We start from the raw sequence: 17,925 nt of genomic DNA, 5'->3' as shown, positions 1-17,925 counted from the left end.
TAAGTGCCACGATGTCAATCTTCTTTTACTTCCATGTTTGTTTGCCCACTGTGCCCACCCCCGTGAGGTATTTTCATAAGTGCCACGATGTCATTCATAGCAGTGCTGACAAAAATACCTCACAGGGGGCTATGGGGGAAGGGCGAGGTTGGCAAACAAACACAGAAGGCACGTGTTATTTGCATAAAAATATGGTATGTTAAAGGAAAGCATTCACTGTCCTCTCAATTCTACTATTAAAAACAAAAAAGCAGCATTAAGAGGCATCTCCAAGAACGCAGCAAATGCTAAAATAGGAAAACCACAACCACTAACCCCTAAGCTCCAAGCACTGTGTCAGGGCAGAGGATACAAAGATGAGTGAGACACAAGCTCTCTCACAGTCCAGTAAGGAGGATGAGCTGAAGAATAGATAACTGCAAACAGAGTACAACAGGTACAGGTAACAGAGGCATGTAGACATTACGGTGGGGCTAATAGCACAGTGGTCAGCCATTAATTATTCACTCATCTGCGTCTGCTCCCAGACTGACAATATGCCTATGGCAGGAAATCAAATTTATTCCTCGTGGTCCTCCCAGCATCTGGCACAGCATAGGAACTCAGTAAACTCGGGGCAACAAAATAATCCTTATTCTCGAACAACTGTAAGGTTAACTCTGTAGGTGTTTTTGTTAACCTCCTATTAGATTATTCATTTTTAGAGAATGCATCATATTTTACTCAGTTTTGCATCATCATAGTGATTAATGCAGAAATAACAGACCTTCAATATTAGTTGGATCAAAAAAAATACCAAATCAATTTTAATGAACCAAACCAAAAACCAGTAATCACTTGCTGTCGAGTTAATTCTGACTCATAGCAACCATACAGGACAGAACAGAACTGTCCCACAGGGTTTCCGAGGAGCGAATGGTGGATTCAAACTGCTGACCTTTTGGTTAGCAGGCCCACCTCTCAACCACTGCACCACTAGGCTTCTTTTAATGAACAGAGACTCATTTAAATTGTCATTTTAAATAATACACAAAAGAAGTGGTTTTGTCTAATTCAGCTCACCTAAACTCAAACACAATTATTAAATTATTAACACTGACAGAATTTAAACAGCCATGTTTTCATTAAAAAGTATAAGTCAGTCACTCCTGGGCTCAAAATGCTCCAATTAAAAGCCCAAGTCCACTCCCAACTCTGACCTGATCTTCTACTACTTTTCCCCTCACTAATGATGCTCCAGCCACACTGGGCTCTGGTGTGTGCCACTCAAACACAATCAGGCATACTGTGCCCCAGGGCATTTGCATCTGCTGTCTTCCCACAGACACCTGCATCACTTAGTCTCTCGCTCCCTTTAGATTTTTACTCAAAGCTCACCTTATGAAAGAAGCCCTCTTAGACCACCATGGTCTCTCAAGTTGCAATTCCCTCCTCCCACCTCACAACCCCATCCCCACTTTGCATTCTATTTCCTTTCCCAGCTTTGTTTTTCTGCATAGCCCCTATCACCTTCTAATACACTAAGTTATTTATTTGCTTATTATCTGTCTACTGAGAATATAAGCTCCACGAGGGTAGGGGTTTTGTCTATTTGTTCACTGCTTTATCCCCAATGTTAAGAAGAGTGCCTGGCACAGAGTAGGTAAACGTTTGCCAAATAAACAAATTTACTTTTAAAATAGTAAAACCATTAACACACTCTGCCTTTTGTTTTAAAAAGCTCCTTTCCTTGTTTTATGATTTTTTAATAGGATCAAAACACATAATTTCACGTATACTCAAAATACGGACTGTTGGTCTCTTGGTAATAATAAGAAAACTCTATTTTAGTTAGCCAATTTCACTTGAGATTTCTTACCACAGAGTGTGTTCTGTGAAACACTTAATTTATAGGAGTTCTGCTTACATGCAGCAATAAAGCACAAGTAATGATGTTACACTTAAAAATCGGAAGCAGAGCTCTTGTCTGAGGTTACTTTCCAATGTGAACTAAAAAAATACTGACAGGAATTTTAATAACCACAGTTTATATCGTATCTACCAGTAGAAGTTAAAAAAAATTCCTTAAAAGTTATTAATCATGATAAAATTTCAAATGATGACTAAATATTAGACCACATATACCCATAATAAAAAAGCACACATTTCAAACCAGGATTATCTAGGTTGTTTTGTAAAGATTTTTTGGTGCTATTTCTATACACATAGAAAATACCATAATGTTATTAGTCACTGAATAGTTTTCCGCTTTCCCTTATTTTGCTTTATGACAACATCTATTCTTTTATACTGTCAGCAATAATTCAGGATCGCCTTTTTCATACTGTGAACAGCTAACTCCTGGAAGCCCTATCTGGCTTAAGGGTATGGAGCTGGAAGCACAGAAGAGAGGAAACCAGGTTATAAAGAATTTACCCATCCCTTCGACTACTAATACTTATCAAGTGCCTACTATATTCTCAGGACTGTACTTGATAGAACAAACAAGATAACAGGAACACTCAGTTCAGGTCACAAATGTCCATCTGTCTTGCCTCTTCTACATAAAAGGACGTCAACTCCACTGTTATAGTATAATCACAGATAAAGAAACCCCTGTACATTTTAACAACAGCATCTCACAGGACAATTACCATCTCTTCTCTATATACTTGACTACTCTGATACCCCCAAAAAGCTAGATCCAGTTTGCTAAAACATTTACTTTAACTAGTTGAGTCTTTCATGATACAAAAATGTTTTCCTCAATAAGCACTATTTGAAAAGTTAAAAACCAAAAGACCCCACCAGGATGGCCATTCAACAAATTGAAATATTTCTTTACAGTGTTGTCTTCAATCCAAGTTTTAAATGAACTAGTTCTAGCATATCACATCATATTTATCCACCAAATGATAAAATCTCTGTATTTTTATATTTTCCCCTCATAGAATTTGTGTACTAGGAATTATCCTGGAGATCATTCAGTCCTATACCTTTATTTTATAGACAGTGAGACTAAGGCTCAAGGATGTCAGGGGATTTGATGCTCTTTCTTCTACTTGACAATGTTCCTCCAGAGCGTCAGCATTAGAACTGAGAAGAACCTAATAAGCTTCTAAATGGAATAACACCCCTAAGAAGCTAAAGCCACTCAGCCATTTTCACAGAATCTCGGAGGTGAAGGGTCTCTGAAGTAATAAAGTTACAAATTCCTAACAAATGATGCAATTCTCTCCACATCATCCTTGAAAATAGTCATCCAGTTTACATAAGCATCTAGAAAGATAGTGTATTCCATTTTTTAATGATCTTGACTTTTAGGAAGTACTTTCATATTTTGATCTGAAACTGTCTCCAGTAACTTCCTCTTACAAAGACTGACATACGCAACTTAAGCCCTTTTCTATGAGATAGTTTCCAAAAGCAAGAGGCACGAGGATAATTATCACATCCCTGCCAAGCCTAAATGGTCTCAGTTTATTCAGTCATTTCTCATCAGACCTGCTAACCAGGCCCCTCATCACCCTGGCACATCCTGGGTCATCTACGCCCTTCCTAAAATGCAGCATCCAGATCAGTCCTGGGTAGAACGTCAATGCAGCTCTCTTGTTCTGAATGCTCGATTTCAATTAATTTAGCCTGCAGATAAATTATATTTTGACAGTCATGTTACATTGTTTGTTTAAACAGAGTCATCTAAAGTTATGAGGTGAACAGCTTAGGTCTCTTCTATCCTGCACACAAGAGGCTGCATTATAAAAATCAAGCATCCCACTTTAACTTTTCCCTCATCACCTATGTGTCCATGCGGTCACTGATTTATCAGTTACCTCCGGCCCAAAAACACTGAATATTCCTGTCTGTGTATCAAAATGAGGAGCTCTGGTGGTGCAGTGGTTAGAGCCTGGCTGCTAACCAAAAGATCGGCAGTTCGAATACACCAGCTGCTCCTAGGAAACCGTATGGGGCAGTTCTACTCTGTCCAATAGGGTCACTATGAGTTGGAATCCACTCGATGGCATCAGGTTTATATCAAAACAGTGTATGTCTCCCACCCACCACATAAACCTTTGTTTCTTTATCATAATTTTTAACAGATATAAAACAGGCATACTACTTGGTGAGACCAAATTTCCAGATAAAAAGTACTGTCAAAATCTGCCATTTTTCCTTAAAACGTTAAAAAAAAACATAATTTTATACAGAATATGTAAATGTATGTAATATGACTCTTTTTTTATTAAGATTATTGCTTTAGTGTCTTTCAAGGAATTTTTAAAAAACATTTTATTATGTTTTACATGAAAGTTTACAAAGCAAATTAGGTTCCCCTTTAACAATTTTTATATAAATTGTTCCATGCCATTGGAACACATTTTACAATGTGTCAGCATTCTGATTATTCCCATTCTGTTTGCTCTGTTTCCCTTGATCTAGCTTCCCTTTCCCACCTTGCCTTTTCATCTTTGCTTTTGGCTAACTGTTGACCATTTGGTCTCATATAATTAATTGTTTAAGGGAGCACATTACACACGGGCGATACTGTTTATTTTATAAGCCAACTGATTACTTGGCTGAAAGGTGATCTGCAGAAATAGCTTTAGTTACAAGTTCAAAGGGTATCTTAGGGTGATAGTCTCGGGGTTCCTCTAGTTTCTAGCAGTCTTGCCTTTTTTCAGGAATTTGAGTTTTGTTTACGCTTTTCTCCCATTCTATCCAGGACCTTCTATTGTGTTCCTGGTCGGACGATCAATAGTGGTAGCCAGATACCGTTTAGTTCTTCTGGTCTCAGGTTAGAGGAGGTTGTGGTTCATATGGGGTATTAGTTCTGTGGATCAAGGAATTTTTTGATACTTAAAACTCTACAGAAAAAATTTAAAAGTCCCACGAATATAAACAATTCATAAATTCCAAGGGGTTTTTTGAGAGCTATTAAAACAAAAAATTGGTAACAGAAAATTTCACTTCCCATTTAAAAGAAGTGCACACGTATTCATGAGGCTAACCGATCGTTACTATGCTCAGTCACAGGGTGACAGAAAAAAAAAAGTCACCACCATAAAAGGATGTCTGCATAATCTCTCTTAAAACAACATGCTAAGGTTAACCTACTTCAGTCTGGGCAAACACTGACCGCTACTGCACAGAGGGCTGAGCCAGCCACCGATATGTAAGTATGAGACACTTTGATTCTTCAACAAATTCTGCTGAGTTAAGGAAGGCTCTGAAGCCTAAGTTTTAAGGCATAAGGTAAAGGAAAAGAATTTATTCAACAGCAAGTTATAACATTTCTAACAAAAAGTTTACTATTAACAGGGTTTAGACTCTCTGGTAATTGGCAGTTCTAATTAGCTATTATTAAGCTAGGTGAAAGCAAAGGGTCATGTCAGAAATACCTTTCCTAAAAAATAGGGCTTGCTTTGTAGTTTCATGTGAACTCTGTAAAAACAAAACAAAACAAGAGCATCGTGTATAAATCAGCAAATAATGCCAAGATTTCAGGTGATGTGACATTAACACATAAGAACTGTTCTTTTACAGGAAAGGAACAAAGTTACTTTAAAATGGAGTAAATAAAATAATACCTATTGTTTGGCTTACATTTATTTGATGATCAGTAAAGCTAAACATTTCTCCATATATGTTTTCTAGAACTTTTATGTGCCTAAAAAAAAATCAAAAAGAGTGAATTATATCCAGTTATTTGTCAATACCTATATTCAGGTTGGAAATAGGGGCAAGAGAAACTCTTATTAAAACATAAAGCTGTGAGACCTCCCCGAAAGGAGACTTTTTTTTTGCAGGGGGCGTGGTGGGGGGTGGGGAGTGAAGCATTTTAAGTACAATATAGTGCAGTGGTTAAGAACACAGACCCTGGAGTTAGGTTCAAAACTAGGCTATATTATTTACAAGTTGTGCTGTCTTGGGCTAGTTAATTAACCTCTCCGGCTTTAGTTTCTTCATTGTAAAATAGGGAGCATTGATACTGCTAAGTGCTTATAATACTGCTTCTTGTAATGAGTACTAAAAAACTATCTGCTGTCACTATTCTCCCCTCTCTTTGTCCCTTAAACTATCAAAGTATAAATCCAACAGGCAAACTGAGGTATCATTTCTGCGAGAATTATTTTTCTTGAACGTATTTGCGGAGCTTTATTTTACAGAATATTTTACATGAAGTCTAGGAGTCTATGGATGATTCCACACCTAACTGTGCTCACTGTTTGGACTACACAGTTGCTAGTATTTCAGTGCATGTTTTTTCTTTGGGGGTTTATAGTACTTTGTCGACACAAGAGGGCAAAGAGCACACCACTTTGCAAAGCATTCCCACTCCCATGCTCGTGTATGACCCAGGTGGCTGTCGGTATAGTATTGGGGTGGCTTGTGTGTTGCTATGAAACTGAAAGCTATGCTGCCGGTATTTCAGATACCAGCAGGGTCACCCATCGTGGACAGGTTTCAGTGGAGCTTCCAGACTGAGACAGACTAGGCAGAAAGGCCTGGTGATCTACTTCTGAAAATTAGTCAGTGGAAATTCTACGGATTTTGTCCACTATCGTGCTAGAAGATGAGCCTGCTAGGTTGGAAAGCACTCAACATACGCAGTGGCTACAACAATCTGTAAAATACAAGGCACCAATATAAGATCAGACAGTATATGTGAAAATCCTCTGAAAAGTGTAGCAGTAACCAGGACTCTTATGATACCCTGAAAGCCCAATAGAGAAGAATACAAACATTGTGTTAAATACCTGCAAATGCTTGTGAATATCTAGAATGTAGTTTAAAAAATAAATTACTATAAAAGCCGTTCTAGGTATTCAACTTCTTTTCACCTAAATTTCAGTCCAAACTGTTTTATTAAAATATTGTTAGAAATAGTAAAGCCTAAATTTATTTACAAAATCTTTTCTTTACTTTAAAATATGCTACAAACAAATTAACGAATTCCTTTATTTAAATCAACATCTCTCTCCCTCCCTCCCCCTCTCCTGTTCTTTCCTTTCCCTGCTCCCTTCACCCCCGGCCCCAACAAGCTCCCTGCAGAGAGGTAGAGTTGGTATACGTTAAAGTTTTGGGATGTCTTCCTATTTTACTTGTTTTCTACCAATAATATCAGATTATGTTGGAAATAAAAACTAAGGATAAAATATATCATCCTGAATGTGATTTCTGGAGGCAAAGTGGGTTTGAGTCTCGACTAACACTTTATAGCTGTGTCTTTAGGCAAGTCACATAAGTGCTCTGTGCCTCAGTTTCCCCATCGGTAAATGGATTTTTGAAAGTTTCGTGAGGATTCAATGAGTGAATACGTGTAGAATGCTCAGGGTAGTGCCTGCCAGATAGTCTATCCTCAATAATATTGGTTATTATTATTAATCAAGGGGTTACTATAGTCCAATAAGTAACCTTTGATTGAGGACCAAGAAAGCTGGGATTTTACTAGTCTTTAATTAATGGGTATTTATTGAGCATCAGTCATGGGTCAGTTGGATAGATAAGAAACTAACAATATACAGTTCCGGCTCACAGGACTTCACAGGCTAGCGGGAAACAGGAGAAAAAAAATCAACACTAGAGATGCTATTACAGAGCACAGCGCTCCAGCACAAGGACATGCCACACTGCCTTTCTGCGGGTGCTGGAAAGGGAGCAGGAGAGAGTGAAGATCAGGGGGAGCTTCAGAAGCAGCTGATTTCGAGCTAAGTCCTGAAAGAAAGTAGGAGCTGAGGCTACTAGAATGGGGAAAGGAGGCATCAAACAGAGGAAAGTGTGTCCCAAGGGCACGGAGTTGTGAGAGAATACGGGACATTCAAAAGCGTGCAAGTAACTTAGCGTGGCTAGACCCAGGGCGTTAACAGAGGGGATACGGCCAGAAATCCAATCATGAAGGAAACTGGGCATCATGATCAAGAGTTTTAAGTTTGTCCAGGGTTCAACGGGCTCAGTTTGTTCAGGGTTCACCATTTGAGGGGCACTGCGAGAGGCTGCTGCTGTAGCTCCATAGAGAAGTGAGGATGCTTAGAAGGAAGGCAGTGATAGTGACAATGGTAAACAGGCAGACAGAGACAGCCATAAACATGTGGTGTAGAGGAGAAGCCAAGAGCAGAAGAGGGGTGGGGTGAATGCCCAGGACCACTGGCTGACTGGAGGTAGTGGTTAAGGAGGACAGAGTCTAGAATGCCTTCATGATCCCTCACTGGGTACCTGGATTGCAGGAACACAAAACTTTTGGAAGGTGCAGAAGCTATTAAAAGCCATACCAAAAAAAAAAAAAAACCTATTGCCATTGAGTCGATTCTGACTCTTAGTGACCCTATAGGACAGAGTAGAACTGCCCCATAGGGTTTCCAAGGCTGTAAATCTTTCTGGAAGTAGACTGCCACATCTTCCTCCTGTGGCGAGGCTGGTAAGTTCCAACCACTGACCTTTCAGTTAGCAACCGAGCACTTAACCACTGTGCCACCAGGGCTCCAAAAGCCATACAAGGAATAAATAATCACAGAAAGGTGGAAGAAAAATTGCTGCAACATGTAAAACCCAAACGTGCAAATGGGTTTTTAATCAAATAATTATCAGGCACTTTCACTTTTCCATCATTTCTAATGGTATGTACATATTTAGGGGCCCTGGTGGCACAGTGGTTAAGAGCTCGGCTGCTAACCAAAAGGTTGGCAGTTCGAATCCATCAGCTACTCTTTGGAAACCCTATGGGGCAGTTCTACTCTGTCATATATGTCACTATGAGTTGGAATCGACTCAACAGCAACAGGTTTTGTTTTGGTTTTTGGTACATATTTAAGAAGTTGAAGCTGGTCTTCGTTGAGCGTCCACTGGGTTTAGGACACCAAAGGCGGTACAAGGAGGAATCTGCAGACTGGTAAACACCCTTTCTGTCTTGACAAATGTCTTTCTTCTCTTGTTTTGTACTGTGAATGACTCTCTGTGGACTTATGAGAGATGGAACCAGGCTATGTCATGGTGTCAGCGGCAGGCCACAGAGTTAACCGTCCCTGGTAAGGCTGCCCACTGCTGTTCCTCAATCTTGTCACACTTCCACAAGTCAGAGAAAACAAGCTCCCCAGGAGGCAGGGAATGAGAGGTCCTGTCAGACAGGCTGACCACCGACAATTCTACTCTGAATATAATCACTCAGGGATTTGTGAGGTCATTTCAGGATCATCTATTTTTCCATCCTCAGAAAACATAGGCAGTCAACACTGTGTCACCCTTCCTGAACAATATTCTCTATATCCTTCTAAAAAATGAGTCACGGACACAGACATAGCTATCAATTTAGGACTCAAACCTGGCTAAAAAAAAATCACCTGATAGTGTGCAAAGATTTATTTAACTCGGTTACTGAGGTGCGTAACCAGTTGCCATCGAGGCCACCCCAGTTCACCGTGACCCTATGTGTGTCAGAGTAGAACTGTCCTCCATAGGGTTTTCGGTGGCTGATTTTTTGCAAGTAGATCACCAGGCCTTTCTTCCAAGGCACCTCTGGGTGGACTCAAACCTCCAACCTTTCTGTTAGCAGCTGAGCACGTTACATTTGCCCCACCCAGGTGTGTATTAACTGTTAAAGTAATTGATGAGCAGCATAATGGAATGGCCAATCTGAATTTACCAACGAAGTGACAGGGGGCTGTGACTGTACTGGTCACAGCCGGTCTGTGCCTCAGATTCCTTTTCCACACCAGGAATTACTGCTTTCCACTCACCTAGTTTACAGGCAAATGTCACACAGAAAAGTGGTGGTTGTTTAGTCAACTAAAAAGGAAGTGAGAAAAATCACTGGCTGAGTGCTCTACCGTGGTGTGTGTGACAGTGGGCCAAACTCAGAAGCCTGTTTGCTCAGCCTCAAGAACAAGGAGACTTTTTCCAAATAATTAACAAATCCTTATAAAACCAGGTAATAGAGGGAGGAAGTAACGAATGATTTCCTTCTTCCACGGACCGTGTTTTTTCTCAAGAGAACTGAAACAGCCTTAGTGTGTTGTCCTGATACATCTATGCTTGTCTTTACTTCCTCAGTAGAACCATATCCTTGTTACTCTAATGAATCGTGTGTCTTTGTCTTCCCCCTCCCTTCCCAATGATTTTAGTTTTCCCCGCTCCAGAAAAGCTTCCTCAATCTTAGCTTTCCTCAAGAAAATAGTCAAAGTATAGTGTAGCAACAGAAACCAGACAAGGAATCTGATAAGACCACACCAATTATTAAACAGCACACAAATATAATTCATACCTCTATGTCTGCATTTTTGTGCCTCCCATGTGTTTTTGAAAAAATTCTACTGAAATTTCCTTTTTGTTGCATGCCACTGTGGGTGCTGTGAGTTTGACTACCTTACTGTATAAGCTGTCTTAAGCGAACCTGACCTTATACAGCGGTCACTTCAGCATGACTTGACCCACCCAACTAATTGTTAAAGCCTGAATTTAAACAGAATTCCTGGAAGTTCACCCCTTTCATTTAAAGCATTGATATTATTAAAATAATAAATATTAGGGTGAAGGATGACATTTCCGGAATCTTAAAGCAAACACTAAAAGCGGGTATTCTAACACTACATCTTTGAATATAGCAAATGCTTTACGTTTTGTTTCATTTCTGCCTCAGTGAAAAACTAGCCAAGCATTTTAGTTAGGACTGTAGAATATATATGTGCCCTATGAAAAATCCCAAATGCCTCCAAGTTGGTATCCAAGGCAAACACGTCCAAAGGAAAAATTACATCAGATCATAGACCATTTTCCTTAAATACTAATAATCAAGTTTTTCTTGGGCCTTCTATTTTTTTCCATTTTGTGGCGAGACGGAACCTGTCAGTTCATGTCAACATGTCCGGTTATGCAAAAATGTGATGATAGTATCTAAAGAAATGCCAGCAACTCTATTAGCAATGAGATACATTCTAGAGAAAAACACACTCAGGCCCACTTCCAAAAACGTATGTAAAAAGACTTTGAAGATATTTTGCTGAGAAGAACTTCTTGTTTTACCCATGTTAGGAAAATAGTAAAGTTAAAAGGATCGAGTATTGCATTATGTAGACAAAACTGGCATAGATGGCTTCCAAGGTGGCTCTCAATAAAGATCAAACTTCATGCAGCCCCGTTACCATCTGTGCCTTTCTGATTCACGCCCGTTGGTGTGTGGGGCATTAAGGACAGCTTATGGACCACGCAGATCTTTTCATTAGAAAGCATTATGAGGAAATCATAATTTTTATAGATATTAGTGTTTTCAGGAAACCCTGGTAGCACAGTGGTTAAGAGCTACAGCTGCTAACCAAAAGGTCAGCAGTTCAAATCCACCAGGCGCTCCTTGGAAACTCTATGGGGCAGTTCTACTCTGTCCTACAGGGTCGCTATGAGTCGGAATCGACTCAACGACAATAAGTCTGGTTTGGTGTTAGCGTTTTAAGGAAAAAAGATATAGAACAAGCATTTCTTTGTGCTTTTCTCTAGGCAATAAAATGACAATCTATAGTACTTCATAAGGAGCCCTGGTGGCACAATGGTTAAAGTGATCAACCGCTAACTGAAAGGTCGGCAGTTCAAAACCACCAGCCACTCTGAGGGAGAAAGATGTAGCAATCTGCTTCCGTAGAGATTTACAGTCTTGGAAACCCTATGGAGCAGTTCTACTCTGTCCTATAGGGTTGCTATGAGTTGGAATCAATTGATCGCAGTGGGTTTTGTTTTACAATACTTCAAGTTCAACTTGGTTCATCTCTCCTAAATAACAGAAGTGGCTGCCTAAAAATAATTAAAATGTGAAATACTTAAAATACATCCAAGATGAATATGAAGTTATACCTGAACAATGGTTAAAAGAGGCATTTACAATCCAAAGGCTGATAAGGGAGCACTGTCATGCAAAGAATGAGCAGGGCACTTGTGTCCTTGCTGTTAATTTACAGGCAAGAATGGCTCTTTAAGCTCAGATTGCTTTGAAAGCAGACTCTCAGTTCTTCAAGGGCAGTAGGAAATAGATGCCCCTGCAAAAAAAAATAGACAGAATACGAGGCTTGAAGCCAGGTCACCAAACAGAAGCTCCCAGCCTGACCTTTAACTGCTCTGAAGCTCAGTTTCCTCACCTGGGAAGTACGTAGGTGATGACAGTTCTTAGCTCACAGGATTGCTGTGAGGTTTATATGAGACATGATTGAAAGCTTCTGACACACGGTAGGCAGCTAGTACAAGTTAATTCATAAATCTGAGGAAAGGGCACTGCAGGGCTAGCTCTGAAAAATATACCAGAAGGGACAAAGTTTATGCAAGAATGCCTGAACTTAAAAAAAACATTTTCCTCAGATTTCAAAAAAAGATTATTTACCTATTTATTCATTTCACAGTCAATCACTGTTAACAGTGTTAAAAACTCAGACTATATACAGATAAAACTCAAAAATGAAAATTATTTATACAAAATCATATTTTGGCATATATATCCATGTAGACATCTTCCTATGTGTAAGCGTAAAGGGTTGTTTTTTCCCTCCCCAAAGTCGTGTGTTGTGTAATCTGCTGTCTTTACTTAACATTATTCCCTGTCAATAAAAAAGCAACTAGCTTGCCACTGCCAGCAGCTATATAGTATTCCACTGTATGGCTGTAGCATAAAATATTTAACCAATCCCCTAGACGATGGGCGCTTTATTTGTTTGCGATTTTTCACCTTTGTAAATACGACTGTCTTTAAACATTCTTGAACTTAAACTGTTCTGAAACTCCTGTCATTTCTGGATTCACTGAATGCCGTATTTTATTCAGCAAAGAAGTCGGACGCACATTCGCAAATTGGCAAGCAACGGCACATTCTTCTCTGATTCTTATAATCAGCTTAACTTTCTTAATCTCTACCAAAAATAATAATTCCTCTGGAGGAATATCAGATTCCACTGTATACTTCTCCCCATTATGTATTTTAAAAGACAGTTCCCATGAACCTGCTCTGAAATCAGCTTCAAAATAAATTATGTATGTTGAGATTTTCAGAAAGAAACATTTTCACAGAGGTGGTCCTATGAGATGAATTATCTTTCTTCTAGAAATTTATTGCTCTGCTCTTTCCTTGTTTTATCAAATTTCACTCTCATATATGGCATCTTATTGTAGAGTTTTCTACTCTTCAGCCTAGGACTTAAAACTTCTGTCAAGAAAAAAAATGGAAACAATCCAAATGTTCATCAAGGGAGTAGCTAAGCCAATTATGCATAAACACCCTGAAATACTGTAGAATACTTAGCAGATGTCTACAAAAATCTACACGTGACAAATATACAAGTTACACTGATGCATGATAACGTTAAATGAATAAAAGCAAAACAGAAAATATGCCATATGTAATGCTTTACCGTTAAAGTGTAAATGTAGGAATGTATACGGTAAGTATCATTGGAATACCTGCAGGGTGACACAATTTAAAATTAATTTTAAAATTGCCCCTTAAAGTTGCTTAAGCTTTTTCCTTCTCCTTTTTTTTTTTTTAAGAAAATCTAACTTTCAGTTCCTAACAAGGGCTAAGCTTGTTTCTCAGACTTTTCACGTTAACACAAATCAGATCAGTGTGGTTGAAGTTCATATTTCACTATATAAATGTGTGACTGATTTCATTTCCTGGCAGTGATACGCATTTGGCGAAGAAAAAACAGCCCAACTGCAATTCAATATAAAAGCAAAATTTTCTACTCATCTGACATGTGGGGTGCTTTACGTGATTTTATTCTTAGCCAGACAATGATTCAGAAAAAGGAAGGGGAATTTCTGCCTAAAAAGTAGTGCATTCCCTCTTGTCACAAAAACAGCATTTGTCCTATTTAGATGGTTCTAGTTCCTTTGCCAGGGCTTTGTCAAAGCCACCGAATTATGAGAATAAAAACATAAATTTTATACTCTATTATTCCTAACCTTGATCATATATGTAATCACAGATTTTTAAAAAATTACATAGATCCTGAAATTTTTTAAATTAGATATAAAAAAGGCAGTTAGTTTATACTGCTTTAAATTAAATATGCATTTAATGAAATGCACCCTTCCTGGTTTTTCCTAGAGAACCTGTAAGACACCGATGGATTTAAACATGGACGACAACTTCACCACGCCCTCCACGACTCCTCAGGGAGCTGACTGTGACCTTTACGCACACCACAGCACAGCCCAGATACTAATGCCACTGCATTACAGCATCGTCTTCGGCATTGGGCTTCTCGGGAACTTACTCGCCTTGGTGGTCATTTTTCAGAACCGGAAAAAAATAAACTCTACCACCTTGTATTCAACCAATTTGGTGATTTCTGATATACTTTTTACCACAGCTTTGCCTACACGGATAGTCTACTATGCGCTTGGCTTTAACTGGAAGATCGGTGACGCCTTGTGTAGGATTACTGCTCTTGTGTTTTACATCAACACATACGCAGGTGTGAACTTTATGACCTGCATGAGCATTGACCGGTTCTTTGCTGTGGTGCACCCTCTGCGATATAACAAGATGAAAAGGATTGAATACGCAAAAGGTGTCTGCATATTTGTCTGGATTCTAGTATTTGCTCAAACACTCCCACTACTCATAATACCTATGTCAAAGGATGAGGCTAAAAGGACTACATGCATGGAATACCCAAACTTCGAAGACACAGAGTTTCTTCCCTGGATTCTGCTTGGTGCATGTTTAATAGGATATGTGCTTCCGCTCATAATCATTCTCATCTGCTATTCCCAAATCTGTTGCAAACTCTTTAAAACTGCCAAACAAAACCCACTAACTGAGAAATCTGGTGTAAACAAAAAGGCATTCAACACAATCATTTTTATAATCATTGTGTTTGTTATCTGTTTTACACCTTACCACATTGCAATTGTTCAACACATGATTAAGAAGCTTCGTTTTCCTGATCTCCTTGACTGTAGTCAAAAACATTCGTTCCAGATCTCTCTGCACTTTACCGTGAGCCTGATGAACTTCAATTGCTGCATGGACCCCTTCATTTATTTCTTTGCATGTAAAGGGTACAAGAGAAAAGTTATGAAGATGTTGAAACGCCAGGTCAGCGTATCAATTTCCAGTGCCGTGAGGTCAGCCCCTGAAGAAAACTCACGGGAACTGACAGAAACGCAAACGATGATACATTCCAAGTCTTTAAATGGGAAGTAAAAAGGAACTAAATCTGGGATTTACAGCAAAATAAACTGTATGAAGAGTCTGCAAGACTTATAAAGCAAAATGAGTATTCAACTTCCAATCAGGATTCCTTTAAAAAAGAAACTTTGATAGTGCTCTAATTTCCTGCCCTCCAACTTGAAAGTAAACAGTTACATGTTTTACAGCTCAAGAGAACAACATACAGCACAGTTCTCATTTGTAAATGAACAGACCAAAAGGGAGGCTATCTTAATAACTCTCAGCTGTAAAAAGAAAAGTTTTGTGTCAATGAAAATTTAATTGATATCTCCTGCCAATAATCTGGCAGAAAAGACTGATTAGATTGTATATTGCCAATGTAAAAATGTTAATATTGTAATATATTTCTTAAAACTATGTTTCTTGCAATTTAAGGTTGTATCTCCTCAATAACACCGGTTTTCTGTTTTGTTTTGAATCATAACCTTTGATCCAAAGTACTCTTTTGGAATAAAGAGCAGAAAGCTACAAAACTTTGAGTATGTCTCTAATGCTCACTGTCCATCATCAACATAAATTTCAGGGAGAATATAATTAGCAATAGATATGTTTGAATAGTAACATTATAAAAGACAGCGGTAACTAAGGCAATGAAAGTATTGAGCTTTCCTCAAACAGTGAGCATAGTATTTAAGAGCTTACTGTTGAGAAACATTAAGAACTTTACACGGAGGTACCCACTGGGAGGTGGAGTCCCTGGGTGGTGCAAACGGGTAACACGCTTGGCTGCTAAACCAAAGGCTGGAGGTTCAAGCGTACCCAGAAGCACCTCAGAGCAAAGGCTTGGTGATCTACTTTCAGCCACTGGAAACCCTACGGAGTCCAGCTCTATTCTGACATAGGTCACTATGAGTTCCAATCAACTCAACAGCAACTGATTTTTTTAACCCTTCGGGAGGAAGGTCGACTTGTCATGTACTTCTTGGGAATAAAGAATTTTCACGTATGCTTGGTTTTCTTTGTGTCCCTAGGGGATCATTTCTTTTTCGGTCACTGGTTGGTAGTATCCTGTATCTGTATTTCAACAGTTGGTTATCAGAAAAGGGACAAGGGGCGGCAGGGAATGTAGTTGCTGCTTGCCTAAATAAGACTCATTTGAAGATTGGCAGGGAGTAAAATGTAAAATTATAAACTCAGAGATCCCAGGATTCTTTACAACATTATACACTTGCTCAAAAGAGTACCTTAGCATGGGTAGCAAGACCTTTCTAAGTATAGTCAATGTGTCTGCCAGCTCAAATTTGTTTTACCCAGCCCCCAAATTACCCCAACACAGTATCTCTATTGACAATGATACCAATTTTGATAATGGAACATAAAAAATGAAATGCTATATCGCAAGCCATACTTTCAAATGTAGAGCCTCCTCTAAGACTTCACAATTTGAACTAGACATATTAAAGGACAGAGCCAATTAACCAACAAGCCAATTTAGATACAGAAATGTGTTCAGCTCAGAAGTAATTTTATATTTCAAGAGGAAAGGCAGCTACTCTTTCCAATCAGTAAAAAAAAGTATAGTACAATTTTAAAAGTGGAAGCACCAAGCTTAAATTAGCCCTTAAGATGGTCTATTTTGGTCACTTTTCTCGGATCATGGTAATTTACCATCATCTGTGAAGCTAAAAACATTTGGTCATTGACTTCAAGTGAAGAACAAGAAATACCAGCACTGGGGTCAGATGGTTTGGGTTTAAATCCCAGGATCGCCACTTAGTGTGGCCCTAATTCTCTCATTTCCTCATCATTAAAGTGGGGATGGTAATAGCACCCATCTCATAAGATGGTGTGTTGTTAGTTGCCATTGAGTTGATTCCAACTCATGGAGACCCCATGTGTATCAGAGCCTCAAAGGGTTTCCAAGGAGCAGCTGGTGGATTCAAACTGCTGATCTTTGGGTTAGCAGCTGTAGCACTTAACCACTATGCCACGAGGGCTCCTATATGAATTGGAAGTGAGCCTGTAACAAAACGTGGCCCATTCTTTCGAATTCAGGGAGGACAAAACTCATACTCATGAGAACAGCCACTAATGCAAGTCTGTTTTACATTAAACTTTGAAAAATGGATCACTTAAAAAATAATCCTCAAATTTCTATTCAATTAAAACCTTAACTGGCTAAGACTGAATAATTACTAAACGTTCACTACATGCTACTTTTCCATACACTCTACAGGCATTATCTCATTTAATCCTTATGAGAAGGAGCCCCTGGGTGGTGCAAACAAGTAAGTGCTTGGCTACCAGCTGAAAGGTTGGTGGTTTGAACCCACTCAGAGGTGCCTGAGAAGACAATCTGCTTTTGAAAGGCTACAGCCTTGAAACTCCTATGGCGTACAGTTCTACTCTGATGCGCATGGGGTCTCCAGGAGTTGGAATCAACTCAATGGCAACTAACACCACACCACCTTATGACATGGGTGCTATTACTGTCCCCATTTTAATGATGAGGAAATGAGAGGATTAGGGCCACGCTGAGTGGCGATCCCAAGATTTAAACTTAAACCATGTGACCCCAGTGCCTATATTCTGACTCCGATGTCACCGTTTATTGAAATATGTTCATTAAAAGACAGGTCCAGTTCCACCTTCTTGTCTGGGCTCCACTCCTCTATTTCCTATGGCCTCCTGTGCCTTGGACATCTCACCATTACCACATCTGAACTTTAATTCATTATCTTTCCTCTAAAGGGCCCCTAATTTCTCTATAAACTTAAGCTTCATTCTCCCAGTCACACAAAGCT

At 39.1% G+C, this 17,925-nt stretch overlaps 2 protein-coding genes across 5 annotated transcripts in view; one reads left to right on the top strand and one right to left on the bottom strand.

The window, feature by feature from the left end:
* Positions 1 to 17,925, bottom strand: part of UBAC2 (UBA domain containing 2) — a 239,994-nt gene that overhangs the window by 106,853 nt on the left and 115,216 nt on the right. The gene's annotated exons all lie outside the window — the stretch shown is intronic.
* Positions 5,005 to 16,739, top strand: LOC101356572 (G-protein coupled receptor 183). 2 transcript variants are annotated; one of them, XM_023738517.1, is made up of 2 exons: positions 5,005 to 5,152; positions 14,051 to 16,739. In XM_023738517.1, the coding sequence occupies exon 2, from the start codon at positions 14,069 to 14,071 to the stop codon at positions 15,152 to 15,154; it is 1,086 nt and encodes a 361-aa protein (XP_023594285.1). In that variant the 5' UTR covers positions 5,005 to 5,152; positions 14,051 to 14,068; the 3' UTR covers positions 15,155 to 16,739. The 2 variants fall into 2 exon arrangements, with proteins under 2 accessions (XP_023594285.1, XP_023594286.1); XM_023738518.1 differs by lacking the exon at positions 5,005 to 5,152 and adding an exon at positions 8,690 to 9,002.

Source organism: Trichechus manatus, unplaced genomic scaffold, assembly GCF_000243295.1.
Source record: "Trichechus manatus latirostris isolate Lorelei unplaced genomic scaffold, TriManLat1.0 scaffold00118, whole genome shotgun sequence".
Classification (NCBI taxonomy): Eukaryota; Metazoa; Chordata; class Mammalia; order Sirenia; family Trichechidae; genus Trichechus; species Trichechus manatus.
This window is presented reverse-complemented; position numbering and strand designations above follow the sequence as displayed.